The sequence below is a fragment of the Diceros bicornis genome, chromosome 26 (assembly GCF_020826845.1).
Source record: "Diceros bicornis minor isolate mBicDic1 chromosome 26, mDicBic1.mat.cur, whole genome shotgun sequence".
In the NCBI taxonomy this organism is placed as follows: domain Eukaryota; kingdom Metazoa; phylum Chordata; class Mammalia; order Perissodactyla; family Rhinocerotidae; genus Diceros; species Diceros bicornis.
In genome coordinates this window covers 29,784,420-29,812,316 of record NC_080765.1, presented here as the reverse complement: position 1 = coordinate 29,812,316, position 27,897 = coordinate 29,784,420, and the positions used below count along the sequence as shown (strand labels likewise).

At 38.4% G+C, this 27,897-nt stretch overlaps 1 protein-coding gene across 6 annotated transcripts in view; it reads right to left on the bottom strand.

Annotated features, from left to right (window-relative positions):
- Positions 1 to 1,842: 1,842 nt before the first annotated feature.
- REXO5 (RNA exonuclease 5) overlaps positions 1,843 to 27,897 on the bottom strand; it is a 39,792-nt gene continuing 13,737 nt past the window's right edge. For 3 of the 6 annotated variants that reach the window (XM_058569889.1, XM_058569888.1, XM_058569893.1), the window contains 13 exons: positions 27,012 to 27,127; positions 25,777 to 25,915; positions 25,527 to 25,621; positions 24,419 to 24,521; positions 21,973 to 22,076; positions 21,100 to 21,220; positions 11,627 to 11,731; positions 10,740 to 10,877; positions 7,292 to 7,384; positions 6,476 to 6,692; positions 6,066 to 6,253; positions 4,976 to 5,094; positions 1,843 to 2,122 (listed from right to left, as the gene is read on the bottom strand). In XM_058569889.1, the coding sequence (XP_058425872.1) occupies positions 2,041 to 2,122; positions 4,976 to 5,094; positions 6,066 to 6,253; positions 6,476 to 6,692; positions 7,292 to 7,384; positions 10,740 to 10,877; positions 11,627 to 11,731; positions 21,100 to 21,220; positions 21,973 to 22,076; positions 24,419 to 24,521; positions 25,527 to 25,621; positions 25,777 to 25,915; positions 27,012 to 27,127 (1,620 nt within the window). In that variant the 3' untranslated portion in view covers positions 1,843 to 2,040. The other 3 variants (XM_058569891.1, XM_058569890.1, XM_058569892.1) reach the window with 3 other exon arrangements.

Below are 27,897 nucleotides of genomic sequence, written 5' to 3'. Positions count from 1 at the left end.
CTAATGTCCCCATTTTAAAGGTGAAGAAACTGAGGCTCAGAGACAGAAAATAATTCATACACAGCCCCACTGTTCTGTCATTTTCCACAAACTGGATCTTTGAATTTTCACAATAATCCTTAAAAGTAGATAATTCCTCATTTTATATAGCTGTGGAAATGAACTCAAACAAGGTTAAGTGACTTGCCCAGGAGCAGAGCTGAAGTATCAACCCAGGCCTGTCTGTATCCAAAGGCAGACACTTATTTTGTCTCTCAGGACTGGAGTCTCAAGAGGTAAATAGCAGCTAAGCTCCCACAGCTTTGGAGCTCAGCTCAGCTGGGCTGGAAAGAATCCAGCAACACTGTCAATTTCAAGATGTTCTCAGGGCCTTGCAGCTGAGGTTGGCAGGTTACCTGGGGAACTTTCCTCTTTACAAGGGAGCTTCAAGTTGCAGTGTCACAATCCCAAATCAATCTCCTCAGTTCTGGCTCCTGGTTCCCAACTTTCACACAGAGCCAGATCTTATAGAAGTTACTTTTAAAGGTTTAAACACTGCCTCAAATGCCAGTGTTTAATTCTCTGCCAGAGAGTTAATTTTAAGTAGAATTATTTTTTTCTAATTATAAAAGCAATATATGCTGATTTTAAAACAAAAAACAGCCTAGACACAGAAAAGCATTTGGTAAAACCTTATCTGCGAATCCCACTTAGCCAGAGATAAATACTGTTAACATTTTGGCATACAGCTTTCCAGGTTTTGTTCCAAGCTCATGCATACCTTTTTCTACAAAAATGGACTCAAACTAAACATACTATTCTGTACCCCTCCAGGCTTCATACAACACATAATATACTGTGAATGTGTAATCTCATCTTACAACAATCCTATGAGATATGTACCACTATTATCCCAAGCACGGAGATGTTAAGTACTTAAGTTCACACAACTAATAAGTGGGAAAGCTGGAATTCAAAGTCAGGCAGTCTGGATCCAGAGGTCTACTGCTGCTTCTTGCAGATCTCTTTCACTAGAGATTTTATTTACACATGTGTGCATGCATACACACACACAATTTTTTTAAATGGCTACCCAGAATTCCATAGTAATAATCTGTGATATCTCCTCCATACATGTTTTTGTGAAACTATCCTGTTACCGTAGGATAATACTCTAGAATTGCTGGGTCCCAATGTATGGAGCAATTTACAAGGTTTTTTGGTATAATAATTGTATGCCAGATTTGTTCATCTTTTCTGGAGGGCAGCTAATATCGCTATCAGTTTTAGAATTGTGTATGCCTATGCCCATATGCCTATGTCCTTTCTAACACAGAATGTTAACAGTTTGAGAGCTGATTAAAAAGCAGAGCACTGGCTTTTACTGAAACTGAAGCTTCTAGTTCTAAGGGGCAGATCTGGTGTGATGGAGGCACCTATTGGTGAAGGGTGATATAGCAGTCTCACTCAAGGGAAGGAAGCATTCCTAAAAATGGAATGGGAAGAGGGCTTCCAGTGTCAGTAGAAAGCTAAAAGAGTCGTCCACTCTCCTCTGTCTGGTGAACCTGCCAGATTTTTCACTTCAGCATATCTTTTTCCTTCAATTTTATAACAGCTGTCAATGGGAAAACAGTTTGCTTTACAAAAATTCGCTTCAAAGATTACAACTTTGACAAACTGTGTAATGGCTGGGTTTTCTCCAGAGAAGTCACTCCTCCTCCTGGTTTCCTTACCTATACTTACCATTTAATAGGAGTGCTACATGGAATTAGCATCTGCCACAGTGCCTGTGCATAAATCCACTGACACAAAGAAAATACAAACTGGTTTCCTCCCCTCACCCTGGCTTAAGATTAGGAATGCTTAAATTTTTAGGCATTTATTGAAAATTTGTACATGCCATATAAATGAACTAGACGCCTTAGCCGGTACACCATTTCCACAAAAGGTGTCTGCTAGACAGAGAGGCCTGGCAGGCTCTGGAGAGGCCGCATCCTGACCACATTCTCTGCCACTGCTCACAACGGATAAGAAACGGCACGTGCAAAGTGGTCGGCAGACTCACGAACACATATTTAGGGTGGTGCTTTCCTCTTCGTCTTTTATTCCCATCAGTCCTAGGCCAGAGTGTGATCCATGAGTGCTGCAACAAATGAGGAGAGAAGATAAGGTTTTTATCCACAAGGCTGAATGAATGGTTATAAATTCACAAGTAGAAGAGGTAAGTTTCTGGGGGTATGTGTATGTGCCATGGGGCAGGGGGCGGGCAGGTAGACAGTTTATGGAAAGCTGCCTGCTGAAAATGGTTCAGCAGAAAGAATACTGACTAGTCCTAGCGGCCTAGAATCAAATCATAGCTCTGCCACTTAACAGATGTGAGGCATATCTCAACCAAGGGTTTCTTCAACTATAAAACTATCAAATATTTAAATTACTATCTCACAGAGTTTTGCGAGGACTACAGACAATAATAGCTAACATATACGGAGCACTTACTACATGCCAAGCATTGTCCCAAGCACTTTATATGGGTTCTCATTTAATCCTCAAAACAGCTCATGTACCTAATGCAAGTACTGATATAACTACAATTCTTATGTCCATTTTTCAAATAAGGAAACAGGCTCATAGACATTATATAACTTGCTCAAGTCACACAAATGTTTAGTGACAGAACCAGGTAATAATGGCAATCTGCCATCATGGTCATTTTAAATTACTGTTCGAGTTTATTCTTTTGTTCATTTTACTTAAAACACTTTCGTAGCACCTACCACATGCCAGGCACTGTTTGAAAAACTTTACAAAACATTAACTTATAAATTATGTTGTAAAACACTTGGCACAGTGCTTAGAACTTAGGAGTCATCCAATATATGTTAGCTCCCTGCCACCTTGTAGTGAATATTCATGGAATTGGGTTAGAGGGCTGAGGAGCTCTCCAAGGCAAAGCAGGCAGAAATGAGCAAAGACAAACACAGAATCTGTCTCCACCTGAGGTCTAAATTTAAGCTAATAAGCACTAGCTTTTTGGGTATGGAGGACTGGAGCTTTGAGTCCTGGAGAGTGGCTATGGAGTCAGACAGACCATCAGGGCTGAAATCCTAATTGTACACTTACTAGCTGTGTGACTTTAGGCAAGTTGCTTAATCTGAGCCTTTTTCTCCACTTAAAGGAGATTCAACAGCTTCAACGAAAAATGCAGATAAAAGCATTTAGCACAGTATCTGACACTTATTAAGGGTTTGATGAATTATACCAACTATTAATATTTTCAGTATTAATTTTAGCAGCTACCAGAAATACAAGGATTAAGAGCTGAGTCAGGCTCCCAGCCTGAGGAAACATTCTCTTTGCTGCATTTCTCCTTCCTGAGCCACTTTTACCCTTTCCCAAGGGTATTTGCTGGCATCATGGAGGCAGCTGCACAGATGAGGGTCAGAGAAGTCAGTCACAAAGCAAGCTTATAGTTGGAGGAAATCCACGCTCCTGCTGTTGGGTTTGATCAATACGGCTACAGAAATCAGAGTGTAACTTTTAAAAGAAAGGGCTAACATCAGGTTCCCTTATTGCAGGATTTGTTATTTCCAGAGTTTTCTCCTAAATTGTCAAATTTGTCTTAGGACTTCTGCCTCAGACAGAACCTAAGCCTTTTTGCTCTCTGCCCCCAATGCTCACTCCTTCAAGCCCTCACCCCCTGTAGAACATCCCGGCCACTTTTAGAAGGAGAAAGCTTTGGCGCACTCTTGGCTTAGTTTATCTACACAATAGGGAACTTCAGTCTAAATATTCCACCTGGAACATGAAGACCCAGTCCCCTATTCTACCCCTACTTCCATAAACTGGCTCTGAGAAGCTATGTCAGGGCAAATCTGTCTACCCCTCAGAGTCCAGGCTCTTAACTAAAAAGCTTTTTTGGCCACTTTTTAACCTCTTGCTGTTAAGGTGCCTGTTCAAAGTCTATCAGTCTAAGGATTTTGTTTTCAATGTAAATGTAAATTTCAATTATTGTTTGCCTTTCTCAGAGACAGGAATTCTCTTAAGCTGCCCAGCAGGTAGCCCATCTTACTAGTGGCCCTGAGATGCATGTTACAAGGATTTTAAGACAGGAAATTAATTTCTGATCCAGGCTTCAAGGCCTGAGGCATTCATGTACTGTCATCTGGGACCTTGGGCCTGGGAAAGAATCCTAGAACATCAGAATTTTAAGGGACTTTTTAGAAATAATACAATCCAGTGATTTTCAAACTGTGCTCAAAAGAGCCGCTGCCCTCTTTCCCTCTCGCCAGTATATACACTTATTCATTCATCTACCCACTTACTCATTCCAGTACTGCCCATCTTTATGCTTTAAGATTTAATATCAATTTTTCTTTTAAAGAAAGGGTTTTATAGTTAAAAGAGTTTGAAAATCACTGATGTACTCCAAATTCCTCAGTTTACCAAAGAGAAATTGAGACCTACAGTGGGAAAGTGGCATGGACACTTGTCAGAGGAGACAAGTGATAGAGCTGGGACTGGACCCAAGGTCCTGCTCCAGTATCCCTCAGGCTTAGAATCAGCAAAACAGGCCCTATCTCTTACAAGTTAACAGAGGTGGCAAAGAGGGAGAGGGCAGGGAAGGCAGGAGCATATTCCTGTTATGCAGAAAAGGTAGGCCCTGGTCACATCTAAGCCTGGGCCTTGCCCTAGAACTTGACCATTTTTACTCAAGTGGGGTTAGGCAGTTGCCTCTTTTCCTAGAGAGGCTGCAGGACCTAAGAACCTCTGGCTTTAAACTGGATGAGCTATCCCCTTGAGGGACCAGTAAGTGTACCTACAGAAGAGCATATTCATATAAAATGGGAATACAATACCGATCTCTTAGAAATGTGAGAATTAACAGATGATTCACGTTAAGTCCTCATTTATGTGCCTGGACGTCAACAAAAGGCCTTTCTCTGAGAACAGCTGAAGACCATGTCAGAACCATGAAGGGAAACCCTTCAGTCCTTACCTCTTGGTTCCTGGTAACAGGATGAGGCAGAGGGTGCCTGGGCACAGGCTGTAGTAGAGATTTCCTATCTTCCGGCCCCAGCGCCAGGCTGCTATCTTCGGGTGATCCACCTTCAGAGTCTAAGATCAAAGCCATGTGTTGACATTCAGCCAGAATACTCTCTGCTCATCTTTGGAGGGGCTGCAACATTCTTCCTCAGGCTCTAGGGCCATGGGATCCCAGGAAAGGCTCTGTATAAATCCTCAGTCTGAAGCTGGAGCCCATACTGTAGGGTTCCCTATCCACCCCAGCATCCCCAAGCCCTCCAAGTCAGTTTAGGAGGATAGCTGCTGTCCTGTCCTTCAGATGGGTCTTCCAGGGCCTCCAGCTAGGGGAACCACATCACTAATGAGAACTCGACTCTGGCTTCTGCCATTAAGTATCTCTGGGACCTACGGAAGTCAATCACCAGTTCTGGCCTCTATTTCTCATCTGCTAAGTGTGGGAGATTAGACTAGGACAGGCTTTCTTCCTGTCCTAAACTTCAGCCATTCACCTTCTACCTTCCCTCTTCTGCTTGTGTATCCTTTAATGTTTTTCTTTAAAATGAGTCAATTTCTTCCATAGCCTCATCTAAGTAATACTATCCATGAAATCTCAGGTTAAATGTGGTTGTTGTATACTTTAATGAGTGTTAGAAAAACAAGGTTATAACTATAAAAGTGAAGGAAAAAAAAAAGTCCATCTATGACCACCAAAAGTCATCTTGTGTATAAAGACTTGTCCATCTCTCCAACCTCCTACATCAGCCCCTTCAAGTCCCTTGGAGAGCCACCTGGAAGACTAAAAACCTGATTTTAGCAGGTATGGCGGGGGAAAAACTATGTGAGATCTTGGAGAAAAAAAGATGTGTTCAGGGCTGGAAGAAGCTAGAGAGTGAAATAAAACTAGTGCTAGGGCAAAAAAAAAAAGATTGAAGGCTTAAATGTCACTTGAGCAGGACTCTCGTAATTCCCATAAACATCAGAAGGCCAATGCCCAGAGCCAGCAAACCAAAGCAGCTACCTTTCCTCTCTGACCCCAAAATACATTCATTCACTCACTCACTCACCTGCAAGGCCTGCTGCTCCGAGGGGGGCGGTATGACACGAAGCCCCAGAGGCCTTCTTGATTCAGGAGGTAAGCCCCTGAGCCATGTGTGAAGGTGCCTGGGGGTTAGGGCATGCCTGCCTTTCAGCTTCCAGTCCTTGCCTTTGAGAATGTTGAGGGCCCTGTGGGCACTGCCAAAAGTTTTGAATTCTGAAAGCAAGAATATCCGCTTCTGTTATTAAAAGGCCAAAAAAGCTGGTCACCATCCAAGCAGGAGCCCAGCCAGGACCAAGGGGGAAGGACAGAGTCAAGAGCTGTTGACCTGGTCCAGCTGAGGAGGGCTTGTTTCGTGAACATTTCCTTTCTCTGACCTCATGTCATCACCATCCCCAATCTCCTTCCCCAAGGCTACCTTCAGTGGCATAGACTTACTCAGGAAAGAGTATTTTTTCTGCTTTCCACTTTTAAGATCTTTAGGCAAGATCACAGCTTCTAGGCCAAAGAAGACGTTGGACTGCTGCAACAGCTGTTCTTTGAAGGCTTCACTCACTCCAGACAGGTATATAGTACCTCGGTTCTCGGAATCTTGTTCCAGCTCATTCACGAGGGTGTTACAATCAAGGGTGAGCTCTGTCACAGGCCTCTGCACCTAACCAAGGAAAGATGGTGTTATTGGTGGAAAGTCACCACTTTAACCCCCAGGCCTGTTATATACTAGCAAGTAACTAAATTCTGCAGTTTCCTTATCTGTATAAGCAGGCTAATAATAACTGCCTCCCAAGACTATGGTACACACTTGATAAATAAATACATAAATATAAATATTTTGGTGTAAATATACTCACTCCTCCCTTTCCTTGTCCCCACAATCCCCCCAAAATGGAAATCAGTTTCCTGTCTTCTACCCCAATGAAATTCTGTTTACTTGCATAACAAACTTAAAAATATCACCATTTGATCTCCCTGAAAGCTACAGGAAAAGGCAACCACAAAAAAACACTCAGAATAAATCATGTGGGGTCTAAGCAAGTCCACAATATAGCCCAGGCTGATTCTGACAAAAATGAAAGCTGTCATGTCTTAGGTCACTGCCAGAAGAATGCCAGGCTTGGCTGAAGACTTTCCATAACAGAAAGTGTTGTGCTTGGGCCTCTAGAGGGCATTTCTCTTAAGGTGTTGTCTTAGGGCACCGTAAATATACGCTGCGCTAGGCTAGGGTAGAGTGAAGGGTGCTGCTTTTTGCTTTACCTTGATGCAGATACCATCTACCAGGATGCCATCCAAGGACTCTATGGCCAGCTGGGCAGCTTCCAGGACTTCGTATTGTATACAGAGATGTGGCTGCAGAAAAAACAATATTTCCTTACCTTTGCTTTCCAAGCTCAAACTGCTAGAGAAGGAGCTGGGAAAAGGGCCTAAACTACAGTAGCCAAAGCCACCAGAATCGATGTCCTTGCTGTGCTGTGCTGTGCTGGACAGCGATCACAGATCATGAACTTTAAGTGGGATCACCAAGGTTCAGGAACTGGTTTCTCAGAAAATAAATAATCTTTGTCATTTAAAATTGAAGCCCTTTCTCCCTGGGTAGTATGGTGAAAGCACTAACAAATTCTTTACTACCCAACTTGCCTTTTTTTTTTTTTTTTTGGTGAGGAAGATTGGCCCTGAGCTAACATCTGCCACCAATCCTCCTCTTTTTGCTGAGGAAGACTGGCCCTGAGCTAACACCCGTGCCCATCCTCCTCCACTTTATATGGGACGCCGCCACAGCATGGCTTGATAAATGGTGCGTCAGTGTGCGCCCAGGATCCAAACCCCGGGCCGCCGCAGCAGAGCGTGCACACTTAACCGCTATGCCACCGGGCCAGCCCCTGCCCCCAACTTGTTTTTCATGCTATTTATTATGAATCACTAAAGTCATCACTGCAAGTCACAGGTAGAGATTCCCATTTGTTATGTTAGCTTAATTTTAGACAAGCAGCTTTCCTATAAGCTTGGGGAGGTTAAGTTCTTCCATTGGACAGGCTGCATCTTCAAACTGACTGCTTTTGTGCTTGATAATGCAGAGTAGCTAAATCTTTGAGATGATTCTGAGCCATAGCATCATCATAGAGATAAAAGTGCTCCCACAGAAAAGCTTCATGTTATTGGATTTGGCAATGATTTCCTGAATATGACACCAAAGGGACAGGCAACAAAAGAAAATAAGACACATTGGACTTTATCAAAATTAAAAACTGCATCGGGCCGGCCCCGTGGCTTAGCAGTTAAGTGCGTGTGCTCTGCTACTGGCGGCCTGAGTTTGGATCCCGGGTGCGCACCGAGGCACTGCTTCTCTGGCCACGCTGAGGCCGCGTCGTCCCACATACAGCAACTAGAAGGGTGTGCAACTACCACATACAACTATCTACTGGGGCTTTGGGGGAAAAAAAAGGAGGAGGGTTGGCAATAGATGTTAGCTCAGAGCCGGTCTTCCTCAGCAGAAAGAGGAGGATTAGCACGGATGTTAGTTCAGGGCTGATCTTCCTCAAAAAAAAAAAAAAAAAAAAATCCTGCATCAAAGGACACTATCAACAATGTCAAAAGGCAACCCAAAGAATGGGAGAAAATATTTGCAAATCACATATCTAATGAAGAATTCATATATAAAGAACTCCTAAAACTCAACAATAAAAAATCAAATAACCCAATTAAAAAATGGGCAAAGGACTTGAATAGACATTTCTCCAAAGATACACAAATGGCCAATAAGCATATGAAAAGATCTCAATGTCACTAATCATTAGGGAGATGGAAATCAAAACTGCGAGATACCACTTCACATCCATTAGGATGGCTATTATCAAAAAAAAAAAGAAAACAACTGTTAGCTAGAATAAGGAGAAACTGGAAGCCTTGGCATTGCAGGTGGGAATGTAAAGTGGTACAGCTGCTGTGGAAAACAGTATGGCAGTTCCTCAAAAAATTAAACATAGAATTATCATTTAATGCAGCACTTCCACTTGTGGGTATATACCCCAAAAGAATTGAAAACAGGGACCAAACCGGATATCTGTACATCAAATCTCACAGCACCATTATTCAGAATAGCCAAAAGGTGGAAACAACCCAAACGTTCATCAACAGATGGATGGATAAACAAAACGTCATATATCCATACAATGGACTATTATGCAGCCTTAAAAAGCAATGAAATTCTGATACATGCTACAACATCAATGAACCTTGAAGACATTATGCTACGTGAAATAAGCCAGACACAAAAGGACAAATATTGTATGATTCTACTTACATGATGTTCATAGAGTAGTCAAATTCATAAAGACAGAAAGTACAATCGTACTTACCAGGCCTGGAGGGGGGACTGGGAGTTATTGTTTAATGGGTACAGAGTTTCAGTTTGGGATGATGAAAAAGCTCTGGAGAAAATGTACTTAATAACACTGAACTGTACACTTAAAAACCATTAAAAAGGCAAATTTTATATATATTTTACCAAAAAAAAAAGGAATAAGAAAGACTTAAAGGAAGCAGTTACAGTCCCTTGACATATCCTTCCCATACCTCAGTCCATCTTTCCAGGGACGATACTTTTATTTCTATTTTTAGGTATAGGAAAGACATTAAAGATTTGGGGAAAGCACATTTTAAACATCTAGGATTGTGCACTTGGATCACTTGGAAGTCTTTAATTTTTTACTTCACTTTAATAGTCATTAAATATAATAGTTATTACATTATAGTTATAGTAAATAGTTATTAAACATAATAGTTTAATTCATCAGTTCAATAGTTGCCTAGGTCAAAATTCTAAAGGTACAAAATATTTACAGTGAAAAGTCTTCCCCTAACCCCTGTTTCCAGCCACCTAGTTCCTCTCTCTGGAGGTCCCATTGTTACCAGTTATTGTATATCAATAGTTCCACAGATATCTGTTATACGGTTTCTATTTTGAATTCTTTCCATGGTTTCCTCTCTGTCTCAATATAATGTGCTTATAATGTTGTTATTACTTCATGTAATTGTAGTCTTTATCTGTTGACTTCCTGCTATGACCATAAAGATGGAGGCTTACTTGTTAAGTCCTTTTAAATAGTATGAATTTTTTAAACCATATGCAAGTATTATTTTTTAAAAAGTAAAAATAATTAAACTCTTTATAGGATTTTTATGTAAATAACAAACCAATAAATAAAACTTACTCCTAGAGACTGGAGAACAAACAACAAAAACAACAAAAAAAGCCCTGCCTTAATATTAGCTCCTCCTATATCTGAACCCAGCTATGAGCCTCCTTTGTAGTTAAACCCTACAGAGACTTCCCAAGACATGGAAGTTAGTGCTGTTTTTCAAAGGGCATTTTATCATTTAAAGCTGAGGTCACAAGCAGGAAGCCCATAGGCCTCATTCCACCAACAGAGTTTTTTTTTTGGTCTGGCCTATATATTTAAGAATATTGGAGCCAGAATATGAAAATTGGCAGATTTTTCAATTCTCAAAACAAAATCAAAGATCTGGTAATCTGGGGTACACATTCCTGTGGGTCAGCAACTGCTCTCACCAGACAGAGCATGTCTCACACTCCAGTTGGTGACAATCAAGCTCATATCACTAATACTTGTTATCTGAATGGCCCCATCTAAATCTCCAACGCTAACCTAGAAAGTAAAAAATCTGAGTTTTCTTGTCTCATTACCTGATGGGTTTCAAGAACAAGAGTCATTGACTGGACTGGGCCAAAGCTCTTAAACAGTCTCTTCAGAGCCCTGAGGTTGCAATTTTTGCTAAATGGCCCAGCATAGACAGTTGACATCTCTGTCCACTTGATCCTCATCTATATAAAAAAACAACAGAATACAGCGAGGAGGTGGATGAGGAAAGAGAATTAAGTCAAATCTCAAGAAATTATGAGTCAAAACATGGTATAATTCCACTTCAAGGAATTTCTCAACACAAACACTTGCCAAATGTCCAAGGATTTGTACACAGGGATTTCACTGCAGCATTATTTGGAATAGCAAAAATTCATAAACCACAAATGCTGAAAATAATAGGTACATCATACAAAAGAATTCAGGGCCATCCTGGTGGCATAGTGATTAAGTTTGTGCGCTCTGTTTCAGCAGCCTGGGGTTCGCAGGTTCAGATCCCAGGTGCTGACCTACACACCACTTAACCAAGCCATGCTGTGGCAGGCATCCCACATAAAGTAGAGGAAGATGGGCACAGATGTTAGCCCAGGGCCAATCTTCCTCAGCAAAAAGAGGAGGATTGGCAACAGATGTTAGCTCAGGGCCAGTCTTCCTCACCACAAAAAAAAAAAAAAAGAATACTATGCAGCCATTAAAAACAAGGAAAATAAGAATGGAAAGATGAACATGATATATTCTTAAATGAAAAAATAAAGTTGTAAATAGTCTGATTCTCATTTTTATAAAAATGTATTTTCTAAAATGTTAATATACACAGAAAAAACCTGGAGAAATATACAGCAAACTTAATAAAGTAAGTATTACTTTCCTATAAGGGAGGAGATTATAATAAGTCATTAAATAAATCATCTAGCAGAACCCATTCACTTACCCTTTTGTTCATTTCTTCAGTGAGGCTGGGTGAAAAGGTTTCAAAAGAGAACTGGATGATGCTAAAGGGAAACAAGGGGATTTCCATTCTGGCCTGCTCAAGAACCTGCAAAGAACAGCACAATCTGGATGAAGCAGGAACCTAGTAGTCTATTGTGGCTCCTAGAGGTGAGCCACAATAATATAAACAGTGGTTGTCTTTTATATTATATTAAAAAGCAGTATGGCTGACTTCAAGGTCTGGAAGAAAAAATGGTGACAGCACACAGCCTCCTAGAAAAACCATATAATCAGTAAAGAGAATAAATAAAATCACATCCGACCCACACCTTTAACATTACTAAGAAACAGAGACTAGCACTACAACCTTCAAATTACTTCTAAGCAAAGAAGCAAGTTCAATTCCAACAGAACTCCCACCATCCTACACTGCTGCAAGCCTGTGAGTAAAAAGCAAGGAGAGGAGGCTTAAGAGACTCAGGATAAACATCAAGAGGCATCGAAGACTTAGATGAAGCACAAACAAAATCATCCCCAGAAAAAAAAGTACAACTAAATGCCAAAATAATGAACACAGATCACCAATTTGATAGTTCACAGCACTTGACTACATGCAAGGAGCTTGGCAGCTTCAGAGAAGCAGCGGTTCTGGGGAAAATCAGATATATAGAGAAGAGTTAATACCCCCTTGGAGACACTGCAGTGAAACGAAAGAAGGAAATAAGAGGAGGAATTAAGGGTGCTGAAGAAAGATAAATAAGACAAATGCCAACCCCTCCCAAAAGCATAAACTCATTATTTTAACTTCACAGCACCAGAACATCATCCTAAAAAGAAACAACACTTTAAAAAAACAAAAAGGAAGAGAGTGTGACATCAGCAAGATGGAGTACAAGGAAGCTTCAGGCCCTAGCTCTCCCATAGACACCGAATTAAAAATATACAGACCAGAATACCTTTGTAAGAACCCTAGAGACCAGCTGAGAAGCTACAGCACCAAGACCAACATATAACCAAGAAGGGATTCCATCAGAAGGGGTACGAAAATTTGTTGTGTTTTGCATGCTCATTCATGCCCCTCACCCATCCAACCTAGTGCAGGGCAACCCAGAGGAAACCTCCTACACTACGGATGCCCCCTTGGAACCGAAACATAAGAATGGACCTTGTGTCCAACATTTTGGCTTGTCTTGAGGCTGCTCAAAGGACTAGTTTCTGTCTCGCCTGACTCAGAGCACTGATGCTACTGGCAGCATTGTTTAGAAACTCCAGAAAAGGAGGGATATCAGCAAGATGGTGAACTGGGAAACTTCAGGCCCTCATTCTCCCACAGAGACACCAAGTTAACAATAACATACAGACCAGAGTACCTTTGCAAGAACTCTAGAGACCAACTGAGAAGCTACAGCACCCAGGCTAACAAAAAAACAAGATGGGGGGCTGGCCCGGTGGCTTAGCAGTTAAGTGCGCGCGCTCCACTACTGGCGGACCGGGTTCAGATCCTGGGCGCGCACTGACGCACCGCTTCTCCGGCCATGCTGAGGCTGCGTCCCACATAACAGCAGCTAGAAGGATGTGCAACTATGACATACAACTATCTCCTGGGGCTTTGGGGAAGAAAAAAAGGAGGAGGATGGGCAATAGATGTTAGCTCAGAGCCAGTCTTCCTCAGCAAAAAGAAGAGGATTAGCACGGATGTTAGCTCAGGGCTGATCTCCCTCACCAAAAAAAAAAAAAAAAAAAAAACCAAGATGGAATTCCAACAAAAGACTAAGGAAAATATACAGTGTTTTGTGTGCCCATCTGTGTCCCTCCCCTATCTGACCTAGCAGGGCTCAAGAGGGAGCAAACTTCCCACACTGGGGATCCTCCTTCTGGACAGAAACAAGAGTGGATCATGCATCCAATGTTATCGCTAGTCTGGGGGCTGCCTGAAGGACTAGTTTCTGTCTCCCTGACTCAGAGTACTGACAGGACTGGCAGCCTTGTTAGGAAGCCACTGAAAGCAGATGTGATCACCACAGCAGATCAGAGTTACAGTTCCACAGGCAGATGCCAGGGACAGCAACAGAGTACAAGCGCTGAGAAGAAACAGGGAGAAGCTGCTTAGGGAATCTGAGACAACTAAAAGCACACACTCAAGCTCATCCTCAAAATAGGCTTGAGAGGTCATAGAACCTCTGTAGCTGGGCTGATTGGTGAAAGTCTTCCCTTCCATGATGCTAGGCCATAATGATGGGAGAGGTAGTTTTTTTTCCAAATGATTAGGTCTCAAGAAAAAAAACCACAAGGCATACAAAGAAATAGGGACAAACGGCCCAATCAAAGAAACAAAATAAAACTCCAGAAACAACACCTAAAGAAACACAAAATGAGCTAAGAGAACAAAGACAACTAACAGAATCAGAAAAATGATGCAGGGCCGGCCCCGTGGCTTAGCGGTTAAGTGTGCGCGCTCCACTGCTGGCGGCCCGGGTTCGGATCCCGGGCGCGCACCGATGCACCACTTCTCCGGCCATGCTGAGGCCGCGACCCACATACAGCAACTAGAAGGATGTGCAGCTATGACACACAACTATCTGCTGGGGTTTTGGGGGGAAAAACAAATAAATAAAATTATAAAAAAAAAAAAAAAAAGAAAAATGATGCATGAACAAAATGAGAATATCAACAAAGGGACAGCAACTATAAGAAGAACCAAACAGAAATTCTGAAGCTGAAAAACACAATAAGTGATTTGACAAACTCACTAAAGGGGTTCATCATCAGACTTGATCAAGCAGAAGAAAGAATCAGCGCACTTGAATACAGAGCATTTGAAATTGAGTCAGAATAAAAAGGAAAAAAAGGAAGAAAAGTGAAGAGAGCTTAAGAAACTTATGGGACACTATCAAGAGGCCCAATATTCACATATGGGAGTCCTGGAAGAAGAAGAGAGAAAGGAGAAGAGAGCTTACTTGAAGAAATAATGATTGAAAACTTCCCATATCTGAGGAAAGAAATGGACACACAAATTCAAGAAGCTCAAAAAACTCCAACCAGGATAAATCCAAAGAGACCCATACAAAGACACATTACAATCAAACTGCCAAAAGTTCAAGTCAGAGAGAGAATCTTGAGAGCAGCAAGAGAAAAGCAACTCATCACATACAAGGGACCTTCCCTAAGATTATCAGTGGATTTCTCAGCAGAAACCTTGCAGGCCAGAAGAGACTGGTATAATAGATTCAAAATGCTAAAAGAAAAAAACCATCAACCAAGAATACTGTATCCAGCAAAACTGTCCTGCAAAAATGAAGGAGAAATTAAGATTTTCCCAGACAAAAAAAAGCTGAGGGAGTTCATTACCACTAGGCCGGCTCTGCAAGAAATAGTAAAGGGAGTCCTTCAAGATGAAAAGACACTAGACAGCAACATGAAGCCACATGAAAATGTAAAGTTTTCCAGTAAAAATAAATGCATGGACAAATATAGTAACCTGTATTAATGTAATTTTGGCGCATAATTCAGTTTTAATTCCTATTCAGAATTTAAATGATAATAACATGAAAAAATATAACTATATACTTATGTTAACAGGTATACAATATATAAAGATGTAATTTATGACATCAATAACAAAGTGGGGGGAACGGAGCTTATAGGAGTAGAGTTTTTGTATGCAACTTAAGTTAAATTACATCAGTTTAAAAAAGAATATTATAACTTTATGATGTTTTATGTAATTGCAATGATAACTACAAAGAAAATATCTATAGAATATACCAAAACAAAATGAGCATATCAAAGCATGTCACTACAAACAAAATCAATGAAACACAAAGCAAGACAGTAGAGAGGAAAAGAGGGACAAAAAGCTACAAGACACACAGGGAACAACAAAATGTAAGTCCTTCCAATTTAAGTAATTACTAACTTTAAATAGGAGCATATAGCAAACTGAATTCAACAGCCCATTGAATGGATTAGACACCATGACCAAGTAGGATTTATTCCTAGAATGCAAGGATGATTATGAAAATCATCCCATGTAATATACCACATTATGGAATGAAGGACAAAAACCACATGATCATCTCAATTGATGCAGAAAAACCATTTGACAAGATTCAATACTCTTTCATGATTTTCAGTGTTTTACTCAACAAACTAGGAATAGGACACTACCTCATCATAATAAAGGCCATATATGAAAAGCCCACAGCTAACATCATGCTCAAAGGTGAAAGACCAAAGCTTTTTACTAAGATCAGGAACAAGGATGTCTGCTCTCATCACCTCTGTTCAACACAGTATTGGGAGATCTAGCCAGAGCAATTAGGCAAGAAAAAGAAATAAAAGGCATCCAAATTGGAAGGGAAGAAGTAAAATCTCTGTTCACATATGACATGTAGAAAACCCTAAAGATTCCACAAAAACACTAAGAACTAATAAATGAAGTCAGCAAAGTTGAAGGATATAAAATCAACAAACAAAAATCAGTTGTGTTTCTATATACTAACAGTGAACAATCAGAAAAGGAAATTAAGGAAAAAAATCTCATTTACAATAGCATCCAAAAAGGACAAAATACTTAGGAAAAAATCTAAGGAGGTAAAACACTTGTACACTAAAAACTACAAAACACTGCTGAAAGAAATTAAAAAAGACACAAGTAAATGGAAACACTCCCATGTTCATGGGTGGGAACACAATATTATTAAGATGTCAATAGTACCCAAAGTGATCTACAAATTTAATGCAATCCTTATTAAAATCCTAATGTCATTTTTTGTAGAAATAGAAAAATAGCATCCTAAAATTCATATGGAATCCCAAAGGACTCCAAATAGCCAAAATAAACTTGAAAAAGAAGAGCAAACTCAGAGGACACAAACTTCCTGATTTCAAAACATACTACAAAGCTACAGTAATCAAAACAATGTTGGTACTAACACAAAAACAGACATAGAGACCAATGGAACAGAACAGAGTTCAGAAATAAAACTTTGCATATATGGTCAAATGATCTTTGACAAGGTTGCCAAGACCATTCAATATGAAAAAGATAGTCTTTTCAACAAAATGATACTGGGAAAACTGGATATCCAAATGAAAAAGACAGAAGCTGGAACCTTATCTTACACAACATACAAAAATTAACTTAAAATGGATTAAACACCTAAATGTAAGATCCCAAAACTATGGAATGCCTAGAAGAAAACATTGGATTTGGCAATGATTTCTTGGGTATGACATCAAAAGCATAGGCAACAAAAGCAAAATTAGACAAATGGCACTACATCAAATTTAACATCTTTTGTTCATCAAAAGACACAATCAGCAGAGTGAAAAGGCAACCTACAGAATGAGAGAAAATGTTTACAAATCATATATCTGATAAGGAATTAAAACCCAGAATATATAAATAACTTAAAATTTTAACAACAAAAAACCAAACAACTCAATTTAAAAATGGCCAAAGGACTTGAATAGACATTTCTTAAAAGATTATATACAAATCACCAACAAATGCAAGGAAAAAAAAGATGTTCGACATCACTAATTATCAGAGAAATGCAAATCAATACCACAATGAGGTATCACCTCACACCCATTAGGATAGGTAGTAACAAAAAACAAGAAAATAACAAGTGTTGGCAGAGATGTGGAAAAGTTGGAACCCTTATGCACTATTGGTGGGATCATAAAGCAGTGCAACAGCTATAATGAACACTATGGAAGTTCTTCAAAAAATTGAAATCTCTTTGAAAAATAACTGACTGTTTAAAGCAAAATAATAACAATATGTTGTAGGTTATATAACATGTGAAGTAAAATGAATGATGACAACAACAGCACCAAGGCCAGGAGGGGAGAAATGCAAATATATAGTTGTAAGGTTCTTATACGTGAAGTGGTGTAATATCACTTAAAGGTAAACTGTCATAAGTTAAAGACATACACTATAAATCCTGAAGCAACTAAAATAACACAAAAAAGAATCATAGCTAATACACTGCCAAAGGAGATAAAATCATAAAAAATACCTCATTAATTAAAGGAAGAAAGAAAGGAAACAGGAAAAAAAAGAACAGATGGGACAGGTAGAAAACAAACAGCAAGATGATAGACTTCAACCTAACAATACCAATCATATTAAATGCAAATAACCTAAATACTCCTCTTAAAAGGCAAAGATTATCAGATTGGATAAAAGAGCAAAACCTAACTGTTGACTACAAGAAACCCACTTTAAATATAAAGATACAATAGATTAAATGTAAAATAAAAAATATGTACTATGCCAACAATAAACAAAAGGAACCAGGAGGGACTATATTAATATCACACAAAGTACAAGTTGGAATAGAGAATGTTTCCAGGAATAAAGAAGGCCTATTCATAATGAGGCCAATTCATGAGGAGGACGTAACGCATAATGATCATGTACCTAACAGCAAAGCTTCATGATACATAAAGCAAAAATTAATAGAACTCCAAGAAGAACTAGACAAATCCACATTTATAGTTAGCAATTCTGCCTCTCAATAAATTTAAAGGATTTAAGTAATTCAAAGTATATTCTCGGACAACAGAGAAATTAAGGAAGAAATCAGTAATAAGAAAATCCCTAAATATTTGAAAACTAAATAACACACTTCTAAATAACCATGAGTCAAAGAATAAATCAAAAGGAAAATTAAAAAGTACTCTAAACTGAATGAAAATTAAAATACAACGTATCAATATTTGTAAGATGCAGTTAAAGCAGAACTTAGAGGGAAATTTATAGCTGTAAATACCTATAATAAAAAAGAAGAGTTTCAAATCAATGATCTCAGCTAATGTTGTTCTGGATGCATTAGCCAAAGCATTTAGAAAAAAGAAAGTAATTAGGGAAATAAGAATTGGAAAAGGAATAATAAAGCTATGGTACTTACACACTGGAATACTATACAGCTATAATAAAGAATGAGGACAATCCTTATAAACTGATATGGTATGGTTTCCAGGATATAGTGTTAAGGGAAAAAAGCAACTGCAAAAGAGCTTATATAGTATGTTATCTTCTATGTAAGAAAGAAAGAGAAATAAGAAAGCATACATATACCTGCTTTTCTTTACAAAAAAAGGAACAAAAGAAGGATAAATCGGAAAACAACAAAGTTATTTACTTACATGAGGTAGGGGGAGGATTGGGTAAAAGAGAAGAATGGCACTTCTCCGAGCATACTTTTTTGTAGTTTAGCTTTTGGAAGCAGGTTAATGTTCTATAGATTCAAAAAATAATAAGCATGGAAGAGAGGCAAAAAACTAAAACTGAAAGCAAACAAACAAATGAACCCAACTGTCTTTTAAATGCATAACACAGCTAATCTGAAGAAGAGAAAACAACACAATCCAAGTTAACTTATAAATAAAATATGCATATACCCAATACCGTCAGTTGTAGGTGGGGTAGGGGCTAGGGAGGAGAGTAGAACTGAAACCAAATTCTAAACTCATTCTATAGTGATTTGGGCACATCAATTCTAAAACTATTTTGGATATAGTTTAGGTCTGAGCAAATGAGTAAATGCTAATGTTGTTGGGAGCCAGTGTTCCCACAGTGGATAAAAAGAGATACAAACATGGAACAAGGAAAAGCAAGGGAGAACCTGTATGAAAGGGCTGAAATTAGAGGTACTGATATAGATACATGATTTCTGAAATATGTATCCAGTGTACATATAAATTTATGTGTGTATATGTATATGCACATATATCTACATGCATATATTTCCTACATGTCTGCTTTAAGGGTCTAGAAGCAAAGACACCCCATAGTAATATGTATACCTAGCACCCAGCTCTCAGTTTCTAATACCAGGATAAACCTGGTATTAGAATATCTTGTTGTGCCAGAAAGGAAGAAAATGCTCAAAAAAATTATGAGTACATGTCACAAGGACAGAGGAGCCAGCTTGAAGGGGCTACCACTAGCCAAATCTGGGAAATTTCAGCACCAAAACAATTTGGTACAATCATAAATTATTAACCATTGAAATAAATAGGAATCCATGAGTCCACAGTGAATGAATAAATGAAAGAATGAAAAATAAACAAACAAATAAATAAGATAAAGGTAGGACTCTTGAACGCTGAGTAACAACTAGTAAATATGGGGAAGTGCTAGAGTTGGAAAACTATCATTGTGCAACCATCATAGTAAAGACTGGTTCAGCCAAGAATTATCAGTTTTTGCTAAATATAAGGGGGGAAATTTTGATAAAAAGCAGGATATTTGCTGTTCTTAAAGTATCTCCTCACATATTACTTATTAGAAGGGGAAAAAAAAGTAACTCTGTAGCGGGGAAAGCAGACATCTTGTTAAGGTCATCAAAATAAACAGCAAAAAGAGGAACAGATGGACAACATGTGCCTCTGGTTGTGACACCCTGAGAAAGACACATTACTTATGTGTAATCTGGCTAAGAATGTATAACCTGAATCTAATCAAACAAACCCAAAATGAGAAACATTCAGGCCCAGGGGGTGGGCATGTATTACTCATAATAACGTCATGAAAGACAAAGAAAGGTTGAGGAATGGTTCCAGATTACAGAAAACTAAAAAGACATGACAATTAAATGCAATACATGACCCTAGTATGCATACTGTTCTGAAGGGAAAAGAAATGCCAAAGGACATTATTGGGTCAACTGAGAAAACTGGAATACAGACAAAAATTAAATAAAGGTACTCTATCAACATTAAATTTACTGAAGTTTACTGTGGGTATGTAAGAGAATACTTTTATTCTTAGGAAATACACACTGAAGTATCTAGGAGTAAAGGGCCACGAGATATGCAGCTTACCCTCAAATGGTTTAGAAAATAAAATGTCACACAGAGGGAGAAGGGGAGAGAAAGCAAGAAAGAGTGACAGAGCATGAGCATGCTAGCACATACAGAAACAACAAAGCAAATGGGGCAGAGTGTTAACAGAAGAGGAATCTAGATAGGAGGTATATAGCTGATCCACCATTCATGCAAGTTTTCTGTAAATCTGAAATTATTTCCAAATAAAATGTTTAAAAAATACAGATCTGAACAAGATGATGTAAGTTCATGCTTTGATGCATCCCTTCTGCTTTACACATACAGCCATGACAGACAAGGTATAAAAAGAGAAAACCAAAAAGATATAGTCAGGCTAAAAACTAAGATAAGCATCTCCATAAACTAGAAACAGAACAGAAATTCAAAGTGGTGTGCAAGGCCAAAGCCACATGCCTGCTGGGCTCTGGAAGCAGACTCGCAGCTGACAATTCCTCTCCTATGGGGTAACTGGGACTAAAAGTGCTCCATACAAGATGTGAGACAGAAGCAGACTTGCTAATGGTAGCCAGGGTTGCTGATGAAAAAAACCTTGACACTTGCATGGGTTGCAAAGGGCTACATTCCCCTCTGCTCTGAATGCAACCTTCAAAGAGACAGCAGGTCACTCACCTCTTTATTTGAAAGGCACTTAATAGTCTGACAGTTTCTGGAAGAAGAAAGCTCACTAGCATCCGTCTCCCGGGTCAAGAAAAGGAGCTTCTGACCCATTGAGTCCAAGCATTCTAAAACACTGTAAAGAAGTAGAAGAGATCAAGGTAAAAACGACAGTTTTCCCTAACCCCAGAGCAAGTGTATACTTGCACTGTCTAATATGGCAGCCACTAGCAACATAGTGTTATTTAAATTAAAGTTAAAAAAATTAAAATTCAGTTCCTCAATTGCAGAAGTCACATGTACCATACTGTGTTGTGTGGACTTTACTGGACAGCACAGATATGGAACATTTCCACCACTGCAGAAATATTGGACAGTGTTACTCTATATTTAGAGGGAAGAAGGATAAACAAGAAATACACTCAAAGCTCTCTATCAAAGTTTAGGCCAGATCTAAGGATCTGATATATCTATTATGACATGGAGACAAACCCCTTCTGAGCCTATTTTTTTTTTTTGGTTTTTTTTCCTCAACCTGAGCAATATATCAAGGCTATGGATGACTCTTCTAATCAAAACACCCCCTAGTCTATCAACTCCCCTAATGCTATTTAGTTCAAGACCTCAATGTCTTACTTTTTTGTAAAGGAAGTCATTTAAGGCCAGTCACTAGATTCAGAAAATTAGAAAAATAATTAGATACTATTTAGGGTAGAAGGTGGTATTTTTCCCTCCATGGTTTTTGTGATGAAAGAATGTTACTCATGCTATTGGTAAACTTTTCTCAATAGACTCAAAAGACGGGAAAAAATTCCCAGGTTTTGTTGTTAAATAAGAAACTAGGTTCCCCATTTATCTTTGCTCTTGTTTAGAACTGAAAAATATTACCTTGTGTTTAGCTGCTGAACTACTTCTGTTGTATTTCTTGGCTCCTGGACTGCTGTTTGCAGTTCTTGGTGACTGGCTAGTGCCTCCAAATTTAGTTCTGCAATCTTGAAGAAAATAAAGTGGTAAAAATCATCCAATTTCTTGCAAAGCATTTGAGGTTTAAAAAAACCCCAAAAAACAAAAAAAAAAATCCAAGAAAAACCCACTCAAGTGGTGCTCTCTGCTTCTGTAGACAGTGGCTTTGGCCACTGCCACAGTCCCAGGTTGGCTTCAATAGTTACCAGATGGTTTCTGGCTGCTCAGCAATCTGTTACCAGCTGCTGATGTTGTTACATGAATATGGGAAAGGGCCAAGCAAGGCTAAGTGAAAAGGGATGGCAATTTTGCCTCATCATTCATTCCATAGTCAGTCACTTAAAATCTATTTCTCTGCAAACATACAATTTTTGGAAATGATAAAAGAATGGCTTTTACGACAACATCAAAAAAAGACTTTCTATTGCTTTAATACAAAACCATGAAAAGTCTATTCTAGTTTATTCTTCTTCCATAAAATGGGAGACCACTTGTAAGTTGTGATGTAGAGAGTCGGATACAAACCTTTTATTTAGAATCGTTTTAGATTTACAGAAAAGTCACGAAGATAGTACAGAGTTCCCATATACTCTACTCCCATTTTCAACTACTACTATCTTAGATTAGTATGGTGCATTTGATACAATGAATGAACCGCTACTGATATGTTACTATTAACTAAAGTCCACACTTAATTCAGATTTCCTTAGTTTTTACTCAAGTGAGATAAAATTTTCACTGAAATCAAGTGGCATCGTAATAGAATGCAGTGGTTCTCAAAGTGTGGTTCAAGAACTGCTGGGGGTTCCAGAGACCCTTTCATGATGTCTTCCCTTCTCCAACTACATAACACAACAGATTGAATGTATAAGCAGATATGAGAAAGTCACCTGTCTCCTATCAAGCTAGACATTAAAGAGATTTGCAAAATATTTAAAAAGTAAGACTCTTCCCACTAATTTCTTTTGAAAATTCTTTTTTTCCATAAAAAATATATTTTGTGTGTTAACATGTAATGGTTTTTTGGGATAATTTTAAAAAATGAATAAATATTAAGATTATTTTTCTCATGTTTAATTTCAAATATGGTAAATATTGATAGATATGACCCACATAAACAAAAGCTCTTTGAGGGTAAATGGGTCCTGAGACCAAAAAGTTTTTAGAATCTCTAATGTAGTGGTTTAGCGCAGGAGCTGGCATATTCCAGTCATTGGCTCAAGTCCAGCCCAATGACTGTTTTTTGTAAATAACGTTTTATTGGAAGATAGCTATGCCCATTCATCAACATACTGCTATGGCTGCTTTTGCACTACCAATAGCAAGTTGAGTAGCTGTGATAGAGCCAATATGGCCTGTAAAGCCTAAAATATTTACGATCTGGCTTTTATAGAAAAAGTCTGCTAATCCCTAATATAGAGCAAAGACAGGCTTTGGAATCTGACAAACATGGGTTTGAATCCTGGTTCCACCTCTTACTAGCTGTGGGCCCCTAGATAAGTTATTTAACCTTTCAAAACCTCATAACGCTTATAAAACTGAGATGATAATAGTTAACTCATAGGGTTGCTGTAAGGATAAGATAATGATAAAGCATTTTAAACAGTACACTTAAGTAAGATCTTGGTGAATGGTGGCTATTATTATTTACGCGCCCAATAAGATATTGTAGAATGTCTTTCCATCACCATGACACAAAACACTATTCTGGCTGTTTACTATTCTACATGGACTACAATTTATTTCTAATGGAGTCATAACAGAACATCACACAATGGGACAACCTAAAAGGTTAGAATGCGTTCAAACAAGGTCTGTCAAAATCTATGTCCTCTTCCATGTCCCTTATTGTGCTGTTCTAATCTACACCCACGGAACTGCTGTTGAAACAATGGTATGCTCCCTCTACCCCAAGAAAGCAAAAATGTATGTAGATTATTTATAATTACCACAAGCATTAGCATCAGTTACAATAATCAACAGCACATTATGGTGCTTAATATATTCAAGGCACTGTGCTAAGAGCTTCATACATAGTATCTCATTTACCTTCACCAATATCCCAGAGAAGTGTGTTCCCATTTTACATAACTAGAAACTCAAGCTGTTCAGAGGAATTACCCTGGATTATATAGCTAGACATAGTAGAGTCTTTATTTAACAAAAGATAAGTCCAACCTCAGACACTACATGCTTAACCACTACATTATGCTAGTGATACAGGTCTTAACTCCAAATACATGCTCAGCTTGAATTATACTCCCATTTTTGTAAAAAAACAAAAGGTAACAATAGGAAATGGTGGTCTGTGATTATCTGTTCGAGTCCCATAATTTTAAGAAAAGCAAACACACAGGTCAAAGATACTAACCTTCTTTGGCCCATACTTAAGGAAATATCGAGCCAATTCAAGGGTTGTTCTAGCATCTTCTGTGGCATCATGACCAAGCCTGTCTGGACACTGTATATCCTTCCTGGAAAGTCAAGATAAAATTGAGGTACCTGGGAGTATTTTTAATGATACGTTCTTTCAACTACCTCAAATATTGTGGTTACATGTAAAATTTCAGCATTTCAATAATCATATTTGCATCATAATACTCAAGATTCCTTTATTCCTAAGTGCCAGGACCTGAGACAGGTACTGAGGATGTAGATCAGGAATGGCTTTGTCTACAGCATGACTATCATCTGGACAAAAGGCTACCAAATAAAAAGTCTCTGGCCCACTCCCCAGCCAACTCCATGTCTCATTTTCTTAGATGCAACTACTGTTTAAAGTTACTTTCCAGAAATTTTCTATTTGTAGACAACTGTCTATATGTATGTAAATCCTTTCTTGGTTATTTTTTAAAAAAACCTCAAAAAAACCCCCCTATGTTTATGTCTATAGATATATCTAAATCTAATCTATATCATATGAATTTATAGGCATATATAGATCTTGTTCTGCATCTCCATTTTATTCTCCATAGTATCTTATAGACGCTTCCTTATGAGCACATACAGATTCATCACATTCTTTTGAACAACAATAACAAAATATTCAATAATACAGATAACAATAATTATTAAACCAGTCCTGTAGAACATTTGTAGTTTTGGGGGGTACTTTAAACCATACTATAATGAACATCTTTGTACATATGTGTTTGTACATAATAGGATACATTCAATACAGGAATGTTACACTTTGAAACTTGGGTTAACTTTTCTGTCCCTGCCTGTCCAGTTCTATCCATCAACCTTCAGCTGTGAATGTAAACCTCTTTTTTTCTATTCCCACAATTTCTTCATTTCTGTCATACTTCTCTCTGGAGTTAGGATCACAGGATTCATAAGAAATTAAAGGAATAATGTTTACAAACTAAAAAGGAAAACAGAGACTCTCAATTTTGCAATATGCATTAAATAAGATACTATATGCTAACTTCTGTGCAATTTGTTGGGACAATTTTATAACATGCAAACAAACCTACCCCAAAATAGCTTTGGCTAAGAACTTTAGCTTAAATCTTCTGCCCTGCTCTCTGACATAAAGCAATGATGTATCAATAACATATGGATGTATCATCTGAGGAGGAAAGAGAATAGAATGAGTAGCATCGTATGCTAAAGGAAAAAACAAAAACAAGTGGGCTGGACGATAGAAGAGCCCAAGGCTTTGGATTTGAGATAAATGGAATAGGCATATATACTAGAAAAACAAGCCTTAAAGTAGCTACTCACTTTCAGGGCTTTCAGATCAAAGTCTAAGGAGTGGCCCACTAACACAGCATCGGGAGGAAGCAGTGCTTTTAACTGTCTCTGTACATCTTTGAGTTTGGTTGCCACTGGGTTAAGAATCTTCTTCGTGATTCCTGAGAAGCTTTCAGTAACAAAAGAGAAATGGACAAGCCAGGACATTAATAAGCTTTCCTCTCTGGAAAGTGATTTCCAAAAGAATATTTTAAAAAAATTAATAGATGTTCAGTGTAGAAAGGTTGCAAATACAAATAAGCAAAGAGGAAATTAAAAAGTACCCATAATTCCACCACCCAGAAATGATTGCTTTTTACATTTTAGTAAATATCCTTTCATATTTTTGATATATATATTCATGTATATTTTATTTTTTATAAAAAATATAATCATAATGCATATGCTACTTTATAACATGATTTTATCATTTGCCATATATCATGAACAAGTTGTCACATCAATAATCTATTTCAGCACATCCTTTTAAATGGTTACAAAATATTCCATTATATGTATATAACATATTTTAACCAATTCTGAACTTTTAGACATTGATATTCCCATATTTTTGCAATACTGTGACAAACATGGTTATACATACATCTTTGCCTTAAAAATACTGTCTAATTTTCATGTCTGTTAATAGGACAGTCTTTAACACTATCATGGCATCTCTGTGTCTAAGTAAGCATGAACCTATTGGTGCAATTTCAATGGGAAGAAATAGTAATGTGTCACTGGCTTTTCTTTGCCTAATCAGTGTAGTGTGTCCATTCTGAAATTACATGCTAATCTTTGGAAAGATAGACTAAAATTTTTGAGCTTCAAATTTCTGTTATAGAGAAGCTTAGTTTTGTTTTGGTTTTTGAGGTCAAGGCAGATGAAGCTCTAACATCATTTGCCTGCCAAATAATGATGTGCAGATTTATGAGGTATCATCAGAAAGCAAAGTTTCATCTCTTTGGCAGTTGCTAGATAATGATTACAATTAGGAGTTTCTATGACAAAGAAGTTAATATTCTGCTGACCTAAAGTCACAGGAGGATTAGAGAGCAAGAAGGGTAAGAGCAATTTCAGTATTAAAATTTACAGTTGGGATGCCCCAGCTTTTTCTCTGATAATATATAAGTAGATAATACCAAACTAAACAGAAGCTACAGGCTATTCCTTTTAGGTCTCATTCCATGAGAATGAGAAAGAGCTGAAGTCAAAGTAAAAAATACCTGGTGAGGTAATCCAGAATCTTGTTGTCAGGTTTAACGAGTTCATCCATAACACAGCAGCCTCCTTCAGCAACCAGTGAGATGCGTGTTAGTTCTCTCCCCTTGGATGTGAGGCACTGAAAGACCAGGACATAGTCAGGCTGCTGAACTGTGGACGCTCTTGCTTCCTCTCATTATTCAGACTATGTCAACTGCCATCTACCCTAATCTACCGGGGTCTCGGTGACAATGGCACAGCCTGGTGCTGACTAGAGGATCCAGTATGAAGGAAATTAAAGCTGGGCAGGCTGCTGAACATTACACTCAAGGCAACCAACACAGTACAATTTCTCTGGGAAGGATGTGCTGAAGGAAGATAAATGGAAATAACATCAATCATAATTGTACCATTTATTGAGTGTACTACATCCCAGTATTATGCTAAGTACACTAATAAGTAATTTTTATTAGCACACTCTATTATCATCTAATGCAGTACTAAGCATTTTATATATACCACCTCATAATAACCCAATGAGGTTATTATTGTCTCTATTATTGTCTCTACTTCACACAGGGAGAAACTGAGACTGAGAGAGGTTAGGGAATTTGTCCAAGGTAACATGACCACTAACAGGCAAAGCCAGGATACACACCCTGAGATATGACAGACCTTCCAAAATGTTAGCTCTTAGCCACTCTGTTAAGAATTGAGACACTGTTACCTGAGTACTAAGTGAGATAGGATGCACTGTCTTTGAAAGCAGATTTACTAATTAGACAAAGTAAAACACACAAGGAGCTTAAGCAGGGAAATCCTACTTCTGATCTTAAATGTGTAAAACTAAGCCAAACCAATGGTAACTGAGGCAAAGTCTTCAAGGCAACAACAAAACACTGTTCAAAA